The 17,879-nt window shown below is 39.6% G+C and overlaps 1 protein-coding gene across 7 annotated transcripts in view; it reads right to left on the bottom strand.

The window, feature by feature from the left end:
- Nucleotides 1-17,879, bottom strand: part of SLC4A4 (solute carrier family 4 member 4) — a 392,384-nt gene that overhangs the window by 137,540 nt on the left and 236,965 nt on the right. For all 7 annotated transcript variants that reach the window (XM_066386293.1, XM_066386292.1, XM_066386294.1 and 4 more), the window contains one exon: nucleotides 2,330-2,406. In XM_066386293.1, the coding sequence (XP_066242390.1) occupies nucleotides 2,330-2,406 (77 nt within the window). The remainder of the gene's footprint in view (nucleotides 1-2,329; nucleotides 2,407-17,879) is intronic.

Raw genomic sequence — 17,879 nt, 5'->3', positions numbered from 1 at the left:
CTGACCTGTGGTGGCGCAGTGGATAAAGCGTCGACCTGGAACGCTGAGGTCGCCGGTTCAAAACCCTGGGCTTGCCTGGTCAAGGCACATATGGGAGTTGATGCTTCCTGCTCCTCCCTCCCCCTTCTCTCTCTCTCTCACTCTCTCTCACTCACTCTCTCTCCTCTCTAAAATTTAATAAAAGAAAAATTTTTTAAAAAAGAAAAAAAAAGAAATTTTTCTCCATCAGCATTTATTGACAAATTCATGACAAAAGAAGAACTGTGCCTATTAAAAGAAGCCTTCCTCAAAGAGTCTGTCAACCAGATATTCTTAACTCTGCCTTATCCAGAATCAAGACCCGCAGGGCAAACCTCATAATTAGAATGTTGCTTGATACCTTACAAAGGGGCTGGCATAGCATAATTGTTCAATCAATATTAGTTAAAGGGATGAATGAATGAATGAATGAATGGAGGTACCACCATCTCACACCGGATCACAATCAGGAAGCTAGTCTGCTTCTGTTCCTCTCAATTTCCCCAGGGAATCAGAAATAGCTTTAGGGCTTCTCCACTTTTACTGCCATATGGTATGAATGACATTCAAAGTCAAAAGCCAGAACAAGTTGGTGCTATTTGAATTCATACCCGATACACTTGTAAAAAGAAGACAACCACGTATAATCCCATGTAAAAAATGTGGCTCTCTGTTGGTTCGCCATATTTTCATTTTTTTCTTTCCAAGTCAAAGGCCTTTGAAAGTCTGCAATGTAAACCATGGCTCTTGAGCCCCTAAAGCCCATATTTAACCAAGTACTTTTCTAGGGAGCATTCCTTGGGTGGTCTTTCCTGAGATTTCCTATTGCTTCTGTAGTCAAAATCATTATTTAAAACAATGTATTATACTTAATCTTTCTAAGCCTAAATTTCCTTATCCATATAATGGAACTTATCATTGTACTAACCTCATAAAGTCTTAGCTCAGGGCCTGGCCAATAATAAATGCTTAATGAATGGTAACTAGTATTATTTTATTTAAAAATGAATGTTGCTTGATAAATACTGAACAGAACCGAGATGTGCAAAAAAGTATTGAGAGAAATTCTCAACAAGTCCCAGTGGACTGAGCTTTCCCTGTTCTGCTACTGGCAGGGACCTACCAATGTGTTCCATATTTAGTTATCTCTCTCCATGTTTCAAGAGGCCAGCAAGGGGAGGGGAGGAGAGGTACCCACATTAGCATTTGAAGGGGGAGCAGCTTGAGGAGTCCAGAATTAATCTCAATGTAAAGAGGGAGGACAGTAGGACTGGCCAAATAAGAGTCCCTCTTCTAGGGAACAGAAATAAATGAAGATGAGAAAGATAACATCAGATTCCAGGGCATCCTAAAAGTCATATATCCAATTCTGAACTTAACCTCCTAGGAAGCCATTGCAAGCTTCGAATCCAGGGGAGAAATGAGAGGGCAATGTTTTACCAGGTGCATTAGATTGGGAGAAAACAGAGACCCAAAATTAGAGCCAAAGGCACTCCTAGCAATCCATCCTGAGATGCTAACGGCCCTGTGCAGGTGCTACTGGTGAGGTGGAGAAAGAAGAAGGGTCCAAGAGCTACTTCACGGGACAGAAGATTAATTTTCTCTCTCCTGAACTCTTCACAAGTGCTGCCAGTTGAAGAAGAGCATCATCATAGAGAAGTCCGCACTGCCCCAGAAATACATACTTCAGATTTCTCTATCCAGGTAGAATTTTCACCCACTTAGTCCAAACAACTAGTTTTAGTTTCTAATGTAAATGCAAAATTACACCTAGTCACCACTTTCTATAGTTCAACCAGATGTTTGCCCCACTGGGAAAATGGCCCAGTTTCCACCCATTTTTTTTTTTTTAAGAAAGAAAATTGAGATTCAAACCCTAATTGCTCTTCATTTCAAACAGACAAGTACTCAGCTGAGAAAACTATCTTTGGCAAAGGTACACCCAACAGTTAACCATTGCCAGAAATTTTTAGCCCTTCTTTTATCAGTGACCTTTGTCATAAAATATTTTATTTAATACTCACAATAACCCTGAAGTAGGGATTATTATCATTTTAAAACTGACACAATTATAGTTATAAGATTAAATTGCCCCCCAAAAAATACACCTGCAAAGACTGAAGTGAAGACTCTAATTATTGTGTTCTGAACTTTAAAACCTTTCATGTACTGCTTCCTCTTCCTTCAGAAAACCCATCTATCCACATGGGTTCATTTTAAGTCAGGGAACAATCATTTCTAATCTTTTCCTGGCATCTTCTGGATGTACATTGAATCATACATTTCAAAGAAATAAGAATTCTTTGCTTACCTGGTCCTTCTCCGGTTTATCAGAAATATCATTAAGACTGGAGGAAGTCAGATTCCTAGGGGTCATGGCTGGACTACCTGGAAAAACAAAAGTAAATCCTAATTAAAGACTTCTTTTCAAAAACACAGAGACACTGGTTGTCTCTCCTGTTGACACTAGGAGGTGATGATGGGCATGGTGATGGTGCTTTAGCGACACCCAGGCTGGAGCACAAGCATGGAGAGGTGCACAGTGTGAAAATCCAAAACAACGTGCTGTAGTCTTACTACCAGTCTCTATTTTACGATAAGTTAAACTCTGAAAGGAACAGTCAAAAACAATAAGCACAAAAATAAATTTACTTCTAATTCAGTTTGTTTTTTGTCATAGTCCTTTTACACACACTCTGACCTACATGGTGCCCTTTCCTTCTCCTCCCCCGCCCCCTGCAAAGACAGGCTCTTCCCCGTGACAGCAGTGCTGGCCTCAGAATGCAGGTTTAGGGGTCCCCACCCCATCCCTCCGGGGCTTCTGCATTTCTTCCTAGGACACCCCTCATTCCAACCAACCCCAAAAGCCATTCTTTTCTAGCTGACAGTTTAATCGAGAATATTTCTTCTTCGTGGGCTTCAGTCTAGAATCCCCTTTTGCTTCAGAATAGTGTTATCACAGGTTCCCCTTACTTCCTGCATCCCCATGTGCCAGACTAAGATAAGTGCATCCCTTCTTCCCCCTTAACATGCCAAACGTCTTATTCAAGCACTCCTGGTTTCACCAGGAGTATTTACTTCATGGGAACCACGCTCTTTGGCAATACAGCAGCCTTGGGTAAAAGACACTGGCAATCCAGTCAATGACTTTAAACACCATTATACAAGAAGAGAGAGGAAGGAGATCTACTTATAGAAGAGTGAGAGACCATTTTCAAGTCAACTGTGTTAATCTACAGAATACTGAACTTGCATTCTGCAGCTGGACTTGAAACGTCTGGCTTACTAAGCAAAAGAGTAACTTTTCCAAGCCAGGGTGCTTGACCCAACTTCTGCAAGGTGCTGAGTAATGCATTCATCCTTAATCCTCAGTGATCTGACTCAGGCTGGTTTTCACACCGAGAGGACAAGGGTTGGGAAGAAAAGCATAGATATTAAAACACAGCTTTATATTTGCTTCCAAATAATTCTTTAGAGTACAAACTTGAATTCCTCCACACTGAAACTTCAACACACAATTCTACAAAAGACTACCATCTACTCCTAATAATTTAGTGCCTATATATCAGCATCTCTTTAAATAACATTATTGTCTTTAACTACCAGGTCAAAAAAAAATCACAATTTTCTCAGGCTGGCAAGACAAGGCATTTTCCACTCCACTACATTTCATTCAGTAAGCACGTCCTAGATCTCTCAAACCTTTTACCTGGTGGGATATTTTATTCTAGGAAAATCTGAGCACAGAGCATTTTTCAAAGGAAAGTAACATCTGAAAAAATGCTTTATGAGCAAAATTAAAAGCACCTGTTCGAAGTCCACATTTTCTTTTTTGAACCGCACACCAGGTTTCTAGTGTCCACTGAACACAAACAATACCAGGTACAAACGTAAGTGCCCCAAAATGTCGCTGGGTTTGAGACTACCGGGAAATAAAGAGAAGGCATAATTTTCCACTTGGCATTAAAAAACAAAACCAGTAATTTGAACTAAAGGGGTGAAAATTCTACCTAAGTAAAAAAATCTAAGCTGTATATTCCTAAGGCAATGAAGCCTTAGCAATACTAACTATGAGTTAAAAGTAGCTTAGGTAAATGAATAGATGAGACTAATCTCTAATTATAAGGCAATTATATTAATATTAAGTGGAAGTACCAGAATAAATTGAAAGCAGTCTTTCATTAAGTAATAGGAATTTCCTGGGCAATATCCTAAACTCACTGATTTGCTTTGGAAACTCTTGATAAATACTGCAACAGAACATTTCAATTCAAGAACAGCCCTAACTGCTACAAAATCCAAATAGGTAGAAGCCAAATGGATAAGGTTTTCATTATAATGATAATCTTGATTGATGGTGCAACTTTTCCAAGAATGTTCCTATACTGTCTCATCATTTCTCTCATTTCTGAAAGGCAGTTACAGTATGCTATCTATATTTGTAATAGACGGGGCAAGAGAGAGGCCCAGGTCCAAAGAAGAGGTTGGAACCAGATGGAGAAGAGGAGGCCAGTATTAAGAAATAGTCAAATCTATTGTTATCTTCTACTCAGCAACAAATGTAATGTTAATACAAGTAGTATTTAAAAGTAGCATCAGTAATATTCACTAATGTTTAACTGGGCAACACACTGGAAGAATTTTGAAGTCAACACTTCTAGATAAAACCTAAGCAATAGGATCAGCATTCTTCAGTCTTCCCACCTCCCTCCCTAGCACACTCCTCACCCCTACAGTCTAACACAGGGGTCGGGAAACTATGGCTCGCAAGCCAGATGTGGCTCTTTTGATGGTTGCATCTGGCTCGTAGACAAATCTTTAATAAAAAAAATAATAACATTAAAAATATAAAACATTCTCGCCTGACCAGGCGGTGGCGCAGTGGATAGAGCGTCAAACTAGGATGCGGAAGGACCAAGGTTCAAGACCCCAAGGTCGGCAGCTTGAGTGAGGTCTCATCTGCTTTGAGCAAAGCTCACTAGCTTGGACTCAAGGTCGCTGGCTCGAGCAAGGGGTTACTCGATCTGCTGAAGGCCCACGGTCAAAGCACATATGAGAGCAATCAATGAACAACTAAGGTGTTGCAATGAAAAACTGATGATTGATGCTTCTCATCTCTCTCCATTCCTGTCTGTCTGTCCCTATCTATCCCTCTCTCTGACTCTCTGTCTCTATAAAAAAAAAAACATATATATATATGTATATATAAAACATTCTCATGTATTACAATCCATTCATTTCCTACTGCTCATGTTCATGGTTGCAGGTGATTGGAGCCCATCACAGCTGTCCTCCGGGACAACACCAACTTTTTACTGGAAAATGTGTAATGTGCACAGGTCGTTGTATGGCTCTCACGAAATTACATTTTAAAATATGTGGCTTTCATGGCGCTCTCAGCCAAAAAGGTTCCTGACCCCTGGTCTAACACCTTGAACCAGAGACAGGTGTTTCCCAGTACAGTGGTTCCTCAAGTGTGACCCTCCGACCAACAGAGTCAGCAATCAGCAACACAGGAGCACTTATTAGAAGTGCAAATCCTGGGACTCACCCCAGACCAACTATATCAAAACTCTGGATTTGGGGCTTAATAATGTGGGTAGTAACAAACCTTGTAAGTGATTCTGAAACTTGCTAACATTTGAGAGCTACTGCTTGAAATAAAACCAATTATCTCTATTGGAGGGTGTTCCCGTCAGAATCTGAGCTGAAAGGTACTTCCATAAGCGGAAGTAGCCCGAGCAGTAGTTCTGATAACTCACTCTCCTCCAGGCTACTGCTCAAACTATCATAGCTCAAGCAAATCACCAAATTAGCATCCTTGCCACAGAAGCACACAAAAATGATCATCCTTGGCTGTTCCTCTAAATTCTCACCTACACTATCATTTAAATAACTTTGTTTTGGAAACTCACTGTTTAATCAGGCTTTTCCAGAAACATACCACCCAACTCAAAAAGACGACAAGAGCCAAAAGAGACTACAAATTATATCTGGGAATCAGAAATGTGTGTGTGGCATTTTAGCAAATTCAGAAGCTGTTACACAACAGGTCCCTAACAACAACATTCTGTTGTGGATATTTGCACCTGACATTCAGTAAGACGCACTGGCAGAATAAATCAGTGCTTTGTATTTAGAGTTTTGTCCTATAATGTAAACTCATTATGCTGCAATCCTGAGTAGAGGTAGTAGAGGAAAATGTAGCCTTGTACCCAAAAGGTGTGTGACAAGGATACCCTGGTGTGCTACTTGTGCGGATGGTGACACCTTCACTCAAAGCTGCCACTAGTAGGCCCTTTCCATCTACAGGGTAGGGCATACAAATGTCTTAAAACTGTGTGTCCAAAGAAACTTGGGGTTTTTTAAGCTTTGGTTTTTAAAACAGAAGAAAAAGAAGGACCAGCCTCGTGTGCATAATTAGAATCAATTCCTATATCACTGTTTTCTTGCCACAAGAAAAAGAAAGCTTTGCAGAATCACATTTTCAAGCAGTTTCACACAATCAAAAACAATTTCATTTTCAAAGTACCCACTTGGCAGGTACATACTGTCTTCTATCAAAATTAATTGCATTCTGTACGAAGTTTAAAAATCATTTTATTGTTTAGCACACATGGAGCAATTCATAAAGTCCTCTGCAATTGTATCTATTAGATACAATAAAAAGGGTGAGGAGAATGCACAGCATTGGAAGAGGATATTTACAAGTGTACACATTAGATAAAATGTATATACTCCTACATGCACTCAGGTATAGAGAACCTAGAGACCAACTATAACAAAGAACACAGGGGCTATGAGATAAACTGGGTTTTTATTCATTCTTATTAATATTTAAATAATATTTTAGCATAAAAATGACTAAGGTAACTTCCATGTAATGGACATTTACATGAATCTGGGCATCAATGTCAGGAAGTTCAGAGCCATGGGTATGATTTGAACTGCTTGGGACCACAAATCATATAATAAATGTTGTTTCAGAATAACAAATGCTAATGTGTTCTGTCCCCCACTGACTCACTGATATTCTTCCCCCTCTCCCTCTGTTGACAAAACAAATCTCTTAGGAAATATCTATATTTAAGATTAAGGGTTGCCTGACCTGTGGTGGAGCAGTGGATAAAGCGTCAACCTGGAATGCTGAAGTCACCAGTTCAAAACCCTGCACTTGTCTGGTCAAGGCACATATGGGAGTTGATGCTTCCTGCTCCTACCCCCTTTCTCTCTCCCTCTCTCTCTCTCTCTCTCTCTCTCTCTCTCCTCTCTGAAATGAATAAATTAAAAAAAAATTTTTTAAACATTAAGGGTCAATTAATCTTTTTGACTACTAGGTACTTTAACTTACATTATCTTAATCCTCGTATAAACACTTTGAGGTTAGTATTACTACCACTTTAACATAAACAACATAAACTTCAAGGAAGTTAAATTTATGATCATACAAGTAGTTAAAACATAATTTAAATCCAGATCTCTTAACAGCAATCCCACTGACTCTGAGAAATAAACTGGTCTCTCTATGTTATTTACATAAATAAACACATAAACTTCATCACCTCTAATGAAGAGAAAATTTAAGGTATAACTACAAAGAATATAGTCTATTTCCATGGCAATTATGTGCAATATAATATTGCTAAAAATGTTTAAGGGAGAAATGCTCTTGGTTTCAATTTTGGCTGCTCCGGAAAATGAAATTTTATACATTTCTTTGCTTTTTGTTTTTTCATAAAGAAAGAAATGGGGGTGGGGATATTCAACTCAGCTGCTCTGTTTGCCACTGAGATTAAAGAGGAACCGAAACCACAGCTCTGTCACAAAGAAGAAAGGATGCTAAAAGCAATAGCAATGTAATTATAAAAGCAGTAATGCCATATGCTTCTGACTATGCTAATTCATAGTCATAGCCAAGTGTTTGTAAAATTCCACAATGATCACATAGCCAATTCTTCATTATTTCCATGTCGGTTTTCCATATTTCAGGTTATTCCAGCTGCAATTTCTTCCCATTTCAACTGCTAATTAGGAATAGAAGGAGACAGGAGAATAAATCACAGTTTGACTGAGAAAGTCTAGAAGGAATGGCTAAAAGGTAAGTTTGTATTTTGTCAGACCAGTTTCCTAGTCTTCCATAGCAACAGAATTTCAAGAGCTCTCCCCACCAAAACTAATAATAAAATAAGCATGTCATAAAAACTCCAACCCACTCTCATTTCCCACCTCCAAATAAAATACAAAAATATTTAAAATGTAAATATTAGACTAAAGAAAGTTAAAAATATCAGAGGGAGCTCTTTGAAGAAGTTTCATAAGAAAAAATCATTTTGGATATTTTTGCTTATTTCAGTTGCAATTGTTATCTTTTGTTTAGAGTAATTTTGCTGGGGTTTTTTTTAATGATTTAATATAATGCAAACTCCAAGGGTCCAGAGCCAAGGCCTTTGGTTTATCTTGTTCACAGTTATAGCCTCTGAGTTTGGCACTCATGGCACTTAATAAATATTTGTGAATGAATGAGTAATAACAACTGGGTATCATTTTACCTTCATTTTGAGGGACTACTATAAACACTACTGTTCAAAGCCCGTTTCCTATAGAGGGAGATGCTGTGTGCACTCTCCAAGAGGCTTCAGACTTGGAAAGCCTTAGAATAAATAAGGGAGAAGTCTGTAGCTGGTCCAGAACTAACAGAAGGAGAAGACTTGCCGAAGTGGCTGACAGCCTGTCAGTCAGCAGTAGCACAGAGGTAAGGAACAGCAAAGGGCAGGAGGGCAGAACCCTGTAAAGGAAGAACCGGGAAGTGAGAAAGAGAAGAGAAATAAGCGAGGGTGTCAGTATTTCAGCAAAAGGAAAAGAAAGCCTTGGGAAGAAAAGTCTAGAAATAACCCAAGTAATGTGATCAGCTTGGAAAATGAAGTCAATTTGGAGAAAAGAAGAAGACATGAAAAGATCCAGATAACTATCAAAATATGTAAGCAGAGTTCGAGCCAAAAGCTAAAATTGTTCCTAATGAATGGGACAAAGATAATGAAGAAGACATCGTTCTAGAGAGAACTTGGAGTGTGCAGAGGCCAAACCACAACACAGTACCTATGCAATGAGTCCTCAGAGAGACTAGTCTTCTTTTTTTTTTTTTTAGTTAGAAAATTCAATTTAATGGGGTGACATTGATCAATAAGAGTACATAGGTTCCAGGTAAATATCTCTATGGCATTTGAACTGTTGATTGTGTTGTGTGCCCATCACCCAAAGTCAAATTATTTTCTGTCACCTTATATTTCTCCCTGCTTACTCCCCTCCCCCAACCCCCAAACCACCTTCCCCTGGTAACCACTTCACTTTTATCCATGTCCATGAGTCTCAATTTTATATCCCACCTATGTGTGAACTCAAATAGCTCTTAGCTTTTTCTGATTTACTTATTTCACTCAGTATAATGTCCTATCTCTTCTTTTAAAGACTATTTTCTACTCTTTTGAGACCTCTGATGCTCAAGTGCCTCTTGATAATCTATCCAACCTCAACTACCTTGAACCAGTCTGTCCTGTTTTTGAGCTTTCTGGCTACTCGGTGGGCTTTTCCTGAGACTCAATGTTAGGTCTTAGACACCTCAAGGTCAAAAATACAAGGCTCATCTCTTCTAATTCTTTTAAAATTTCAATCAGCAAAAGCAAAATGCTCAAATATGCAGACTCTCATTTTAATAATATTGTAGTGGGTATTTAATTTCTATTATACTTTAAAACAGATAATATTTATTTGTAATTGAATTCATTGGGATGACATTGGCTAATAAAATTATACAGGTTTCAGGTACACAATTACACAACACATCGTCTGTACACTGCATTTTGTGCTCACCACCCCACATCCAGTCTCCATCTTTAATGTATCTCCTCTTTAATCTCCTCCACCTCTCCTCCCCATCTCCAACCCGAGCAATCGCCACCCTGCTGTCTATGTCCATGGGTTTTTTCTCTTTTTCCTTTTTTTAATCTTTCTACATTCCCTGCACCTAGGTCCCCCCAAAAGCTGTCAGCCTGCTCTCTATGAGTCTGTTTCTAAAATAGATAACTTTTATTTTAAAAAGTATTTCATTCTCTTTCTGCACACAAGCACTTTAAAAAGACATTTTAAAAATTTCTACTCAACTGAAAAAAAAATATTTAGAGACAAACAAGGACTGGAAAACTTACTAAATAGGAAAGTCCCATAAAGTACTTCAAGGAATCTGGTCCTTGAGATTATGTATCATATTTGTGATCTTATAGTAGTTCTTTCTCTCTGTCTGTCTCTCTCTCTCTCCCACACACAAAACTACGAACAAAGGTTATTCTGTCCAAAGTATATAGGTGGAAGTCTATAAAATAATTTGTGGCCTTACATCACAAAAATAAAACAAGAAAACCATCAGCAAGCTTAGGCTAGGTAGTGAAAAGATAAACGAAAGTGGGGAAGACCAATGGCTGCTTACGACAGCAGTAAACAAACACTTCACTGCTTTATTTCCAAATAGGCACCAACCCAAAGTCATTTGACTAAATGCTCCTAAGCCAAGTTAAGGAGGGATTTCATGGGTTCCTGCAGCCCTATCATTCCAAGCACGCATAGCAATGTCCAATTTCATTAGTCGGGCCTACACTCCTGTATCTATATGTGGACACCAAATCCAAGGTCCAGTAAAATGTTAATTCAGATTAATAAAGAAATTCTCTGAATTGATGAAGTGTCTAAATTTTAAATAATTATTGAAGGCTGCTAATTCAACTTAGTATATGACTTAGCAAATGAGTTTAGCCCTGTCCCTTCCTAGAGTTTTTTGAAATGATAAATTAAAAACACTGAAAAAAAAAAAATATGAAACCACATCATTAAAGAAAATCTGGTTGAAGATCAACAGAGACAAGAGATCTCAAAGCTTTTGGAAAAGAAGAGTAGATACAGTATTAGAACCTGATACTTTTTTTAAAGATTTTTAAAATTTTATAATTTATTGGTTTTAGAGAAACAGAGAGACAAAAGGGAGAGAGGGAGAGAGAAGTGTTCATTCATGTGCCACTACTGAGTTGGGCATTCACTAGTTACTTCCTGTATGTACGAGGGTAGGGGATCGAACCTATAACCTTGGTGTTTCAGGAAGACATTCTAAACGAGAGAGCTGACCTGATACTATTCACAGGATATAGAAATTGCAGTGTAAAACTTATGCAGAGAGGCAAATAGTAAAAAATAAAAAAGAGATCTTTTCTGCAAAACTCCAAAGAAGCTCCAACCTGGAAGAGGCTAGATATAATGGAGGCTGAAAGCCGTGAGTTTATGGAAATGCCATGCACAGAACGTTTACACCACCCCAGTCAGTAGAGCACACAGCAGCCATTTACACCACAGGGCTGTTTGCTAAACAGGTGTTAGAAAAGACAGGGCTATCTAGTGCAGGTGTTTGTATTAAGAGCAACGTCCTCTGAATTCTAGAATTTAGGGGACACCTCAGGATAACATCTTCTACTCACTCAAAAACAAATCCCCTTTTTAAAATACAAATAAACAATTGGAGATCATCAGATATTTGAGAAAGTCCAAGACTAAAACACACACTCAAACAAACCAAAAAACTCACACTATTTCAATTAAAAAAATATCATTTTAAAAATTTAAATAAAAAGTCTTACTAGTCTGCAGAGAGATTTTAGGAAGCTATTGTATTCACAAAACAGACAGGATGTTATAAAAGCAGAACAAGAAAAATGTTTCAGAGTTATAATTAATTTTAAAGACTATATATGATGCAAAAAAAAATATGAAACAATATAAAGTTTACAAAATAAAATCAAGAAAATATTCCCAGAAAAGAAACGGTAGATAGGGACCAATAGCCAAAAAATATGAAAGAAGTGATCATAGAAACAGAGGTTTACTGGAGTCCGACTAAGCAGGAACATGAAATTGAAAAAGAGATTATTTAAGAAAATATACCAGAACTAAAGGACATGTTTTTTCAAATCACAAGGATCCCTAGAAAAAAAATAAACCACACACAGACATGCACACACACAAATTCAGCTCTGTATGTAGATGATTCATTGTGAAACTTCACAAAACCAAGAATGAAAGTGAATATTCTGAGATTTTCTATCTAGAGAGGAAAAGAAATAAGTACCAGATTTTGGAATTCTCTTAAGCAACACAGAATGGTAGAAGAGAATGGGACCCTGCTTTCAAAGTTCTGGAACAAAAATTATTTTCAACCTAGAATTCTGTACTCATTCACACAATAAAGTAACTAAATAAATAAAAATTGTAGGGATAAAACAATTTAAATTGTTAATTCTTATATGCCCTTTCATACAAAGTTTCTTGAAGTATGATTTACCAAAATGAAGGAGCAGATTAAGAAAAGAGAATTATGGTCTCGATCTCAGGACAGTGAAGACAGCGAGTGGCCGGAACCACAGCTGAGCCGCAGGTCAGCAGGGTCCTGGTCTAACGCAGCAGGAAGGTGGTGTCGGGGGCTGGGGGACAACAGGGCGGATGGGTCTCCCAGAAGGAGGTCATCTATAAGGTATATTAGTACTATCCCTGAGATACTGAAAAAGTTTGGAAATATAGTAACATTAGGTGATTCTAAAAAATGTAATTTAAAACTGTTTAAATGACTGTGCAATAGGAAAAATGCAAGTATAGCCCATTACAGAGCTTTAGAGTAAACTATATTCGTATAATCATAAGAATATAAATGCTTATTCCATACGTAGGTGGGACATAAAAGTGAAACTAAGAGACATTGATAAGAGTGTGGTGGTTACGGGGGGAGGGGGGAGAGGGAGAGGGAAAGGGGGAGGGGGAGGGGCACAAAGAAAACTAGATAGAAGGTGACAGTGGACAATCTGACTTTGGGTGATGGTTATGCAACATAAGTGAACAACAAGATAACCTGGAGTTGTTATCTTTGAATATATGTATCCTGATTTATTGATGTCGCCCCATTAAAAATAAAATTATTATTAAAAAAAACAGAATATAAATGCTGTTGTGGATTTCTTACTTTAGAATCGACTGATAGGAGAAGTATATGTTGTATGTACAGGTAGAGATAAGAATGAAAAGCTAATCAATACTGACATTAAACGGAAGTACAGGCTGGAGCCTGGGAGAAAAAGCAGTCGGGAGAGGGTGGGGCAAGTGACCAGAGCAACAGCCTTCTCTTCAAGTAGAAATTTGAAAGATCCCACCAACACCTGCCACAAAAACCAACAAACACTAAAAACGTAACTTTATTTCCTAAAATTATAGATGTGATGAATAATGGAATTCAGATTAAAATACAAACGTATTTGGAGGAAGGAAACATGGTTGCACAAAGTAGGTAAACTGTTTTCTGGCAAAGAAAAGATTAACAGACTCTCTCAAATTGGTAAATCAGAAATAGTAAGGCAAAGGCAAGCTAATTATAGATATAAAGAGATTCATAAAAACTAAAAAAAAAAAAATAATGATTAAAAGAATTAAAAGTGATTGTTCCGAGGGCAGGTGGGGAATGGGAGGATGAAGCAGATCAGCTTGTTTTTCATTAGGAGTCCTTCTGTGTCTTCAACTTCATAACCACTGCACATAACGCTTTAATAAAAATATAACACACATATCCCTCATGCGATAAATATTAATTAAGTCTACCTTTATTATTTCTAAGTACCCGAGATTAAGTTGGAACATTATTGACTAGCAGACAACCGTGGGATATTTAATTAAATCAAAAATGAATGTAAACATCAAGATCAAAATTTAAAAGGTTAAAATCAATTCTAAGTAGTTTTACATGCTCCATGAAATAATATTTACACTATTTTTTAAACTGCAGCAAGAGAAATTTTTTCTGAAGCTTCTGTCTAAATTATCAAAGATTCACCGCTATAGCTTTACTCAACAAAAACCCTTATACCTGAAAAGTATATGCAGGGAAAAAAAGTGCAGAAAAGCAACACAGTCCTACATCTGCAGCCAAATAAACACAGTTACGGATGTCAGTACAGTGTGAATATAGACGCGGTTTATGAATATTAGATATAAGCATAGGTATACACACAGATCTAAAACTATAAAGAGTGACAAACACATTCTCCAAGCCTCCTCACTGCTCTCAATTCACTCCTCACAGAGAATGATTTGAAAAGAAGCGATTCAAATGGCTTCCTCGTACAGTAACTCCACATGGCCTTGCTGACGCATATCCAATGAGTTAATACATATTGGGCAGTCGATGATCACAGGTCACCCACAACTCAGGCAGCAGCCGCCAGGAAAGAAGGACACAAACATCTCTGAGAGTGCCTCTGTCCCCCACCAGCCCGGAGGCCGTCCCGATGCACGCGCTGTGAGCACTGCATGAGAGCAAGGCCCGGCACAGTGTCTTTCCTGGCGTGCACTTGTTCACGCCCTCACTTCCCGTCCAGATGCACGCGCTGTGAGCACTGCATGAGAGCAAGGCCCGGCACAGCGTCTTTCCTGGCGTGCACCTGTTCACGCCCTCACTTCCCGTCCAGATGCACGTGCTGTGAGCACTGCATGAGAGCAAGGCCCGGCACAGCGTCTTTCCTGGCGTGCACCTGTTCACACCCTCACTTTCTGTCCAGATGCACGTGCTGTGAGCACTGCATGAGAGCAAGGCCCGGCACAGCGTCTTTCCTGGCGTGCACTTGTTCACACCCTCACTTCCCGTCCAGATGCACACGCTGTGAGCACTGCATGAGAGCAAGGCTCAGTACAGCGTCTCTCCTGGCGTGCACCTGTTCACGCCCTCACTTCCCGTCCAGATGCACACGCTGTGAGCACTGCATGAGAGCAAGGCTCAGTACAGCGTCTCTCCTGGCGTGCACCTGTTCACGCCCTCACTTCCCGTCCAGATGCACGCGCTGTGAGAGCAAGGCCCAGCATAGCGTCTTTCCTGGCATGCACTTGTTCACGCCCTCACTTCCCGTCCAGATGCACGCGCTGTGAGCACTGCATGAGAGCAAGGCCTGGCACAGCGTCTTTCCTGGCATGCACCTGTTCACACCCTCACTTCTTCCCCCTTGGAGAGGTTTCCCATACAAATCAGACAAAGTGGCCTCTAGGTTCCAAATCATGTGACAGCTTTGAGGCCTACAGCTACTCTGGGGAATTCTGATCATAATAAAGACGGTCCCAGGATTTCCCTTGTATTGAAAACCCCAACCTGCGGGGGGAGGGGGGAGATGGAAAGGGAAAGGGGGAGGGGGAGGGGCGCAAAGAAAACTAGATAGAAGGTGACAGAGGACAATCTGACTTTGGGTGATGGGTATGCAACATAATTGAATGACAAGATAACCTGGACATGCTATCTTTGAATATATGTATCCTGATTTATTGATGTCACTCCATTAAAAAAATAAAATTATTAAAAAAAATACTTAAAAAAAAAAAAAAAGAAAAGAAAACCCCAACCTGAACTGGGAGGCTTACAATTCCAAGTTGATATTGTCCTACTCCCAAATCACACCTAGCCATCTAGTTCCAAGGAATCCTGAGGGTCAGGGCCTTTAATTCTATGACACAGACCTTCATGACACCAGCGGCCACAGCCACTGTGTTTCTGGCTAGTGGGGGGGGGGGGGGAGCATATGGTGGTGACTCACACCTCACCTCCCTCAGGTGAACTGAACCGGTCCATAAAGAGAAATACAAAGAACCTCAGAGCTCATTTGTCAGCACAATATCATGGAAAGAAGACAAAGAGTAAGAAAAGACTGCAAAATGGAAGTCATAACCTTTTACAAGACTGTTGAAAAACGATTAAGCAACGAAGCACATGAACCAGGGTCCTGCACATTGTTCAGTAAACGTTTGTTTTTTTTCTCCTTCCCTCTGGCCTGCAGCCACAAGCATGAACCCTTCTGAACTCAAGATCCTCAGGATACTGTGGACTCTGGTTGCCATGCTAGGATCCAACCATGTGTAATTTCCCAGCGTAAGAAGATGAGTTCAGAGAACTGAGAGGTCGCAGCTGGGGGCTGAAATAATCCACGCTGAATCAGGATGGAAGACTGAGGCCTAACATAGCTGTCATTCAGAACACAGGGGATAGGCTGTAACTTCAGGCAAACCAAAGGCAGAGAGAGCTTCTAGGGAAATTGTTGGATGTCTCACCAAGCACAGAAGTCATTAATAAACATTTAGTTGAGAAACCTATGCAATATGTACCTGGCTTATTTATGTGTGTTACATCACGGAGACAAGTGGGGTCCCCAAACTTTTTACACAGGGGGCCAGTTCACTGTCCCTCAGACCGTTGGAGGGCCGGACTATAAAAAAATTATAAACAAATCCCTATGCACACTGCACATATCTTAATTTTAAAGTAAAAAAACAAAACAGAAGTAGTACTGTACGTGAACAATGCATCCTGTGATCCTCTCACTGACCACCAATGAAAGAGGTGCCCCTTCCGGAAGTGCAGCGGGGGCCGGATAAATGGCCTCAGGTTCTAAGGTAATCTCTGTGGTTTTAGCTCATTCTAGCACCTATCCCTCTGATTTGAGGGCAAGTTGTGCCATTCTATATTTACTACTCTACTGGTATGGAGGGTGAATTAAGTGAGACAAGAGCAAATGGTAAAATATATATATGAAGCCTCAAACAACAACCAAAGAAAAGAAATAAATGCAGAGACACCAAGACTGTTTCACTTGGTCTAGTTATGCCGTTTAAGGGTTACTTAAATAAGTGGGCAAAGATACTTTTTAGACAATCTATTTTCTGCTAAACCAAAATGAAGAGGAAAAAAAAAGGAGAGAATGAGAAAAAAAACTCATATCAGTAATAATCTGAATCAGAGTCAAAACTTTAGCATCAGAAATTCTAGGAAGGTTATACATTATCTCCAGAGCGGGAATACAATACAGATGGTATAAGTCTAAACGCCCACAGGACAGATACTCTGGAAGGCTGCATATGTTATTATAAATGTGGCTCACAGAGTCACAGAATTAAAAAACACCTGAGATCATAACCAAGTTCTTTCCCAAGCAGTTTTTCTCCTATAACATCAGACAGCCAGTCTCTTAATATCTGTTTATATATTTTGGATGACAGGAAACTTGCCACATAATGAGGTCATCAATTTCAAGGTAATAAAGCTCACACTCATGTGTGGTAAATTTCTCGGGTAAGCAGTAGCATGTGGGTGGACGAAGAGACTGTATGTACCATCCAAGTGCACACCTGTTCAGAAAGAGTCGGCTTTCATTTAAAAAGATGTAATTTCTTAGAAATAATGTACATCCTCACATGTTCCCAGCTTGACTATGGATTTTCATAAAGAGAGGACCTTGATTTACCTCTTACATTCTCTAGCACTGGGAGGTGGTCCCTGCAGCCATCATTTTCTCCCAAGAATCTTTTCAGCAAAGGTAGCTTGATGGGAAAAGTCTGCATCCTCCTACAGAAGGGATGGGACTAAGCCCTGGCTGGATGGCTCCGTTGGTGAGAGCTTCATCCCAAAGCACAGAGGTTGCTGGTTTGATCCTCAGGCAGGGCATATAGAAGAACAGATCGATGTTCTTGTCTCTCTCCCCCTTCCTCTCTCATTAAAACCAATCAATCAATAAATAAATTTTTAAAGGGACGGGGCTATATCCTTGCCAACTGGGCTTTACCAACCTGAACCTGGATCAGTTCACTGATACTTTTGAAAAAATCACTGAAATTCACAAATCATAAAAATAAAAATTACAGCCCTGGCCGGTTGGCTCAGCGGTAGAGCATCAGCCTAGCGTGTGGAGGACCCGGGTTTGATTCCCAGCCAGGGCACACAGGAGAAGCGCCCATTTGCTTCTCCACCCCTC

Source organism: Saccopteryx leptura, chromosome 5 (assembly GCF_036850995.1).
Source record: "Saccopteryx leptura isolate mSacLep1 chromosome 5, mSacLep1_pri_phased_curated, whole genome shotgun sequence".
NCBI lineage: Eukaryota > Metazoa > Chordata > Mammalia > Chiroptera > Emballonuridae > Saccopteryx > Saccopteryx leptura.
This window is presented reverse-complemented; position numbering and strand designations above follow the sequence as displayed.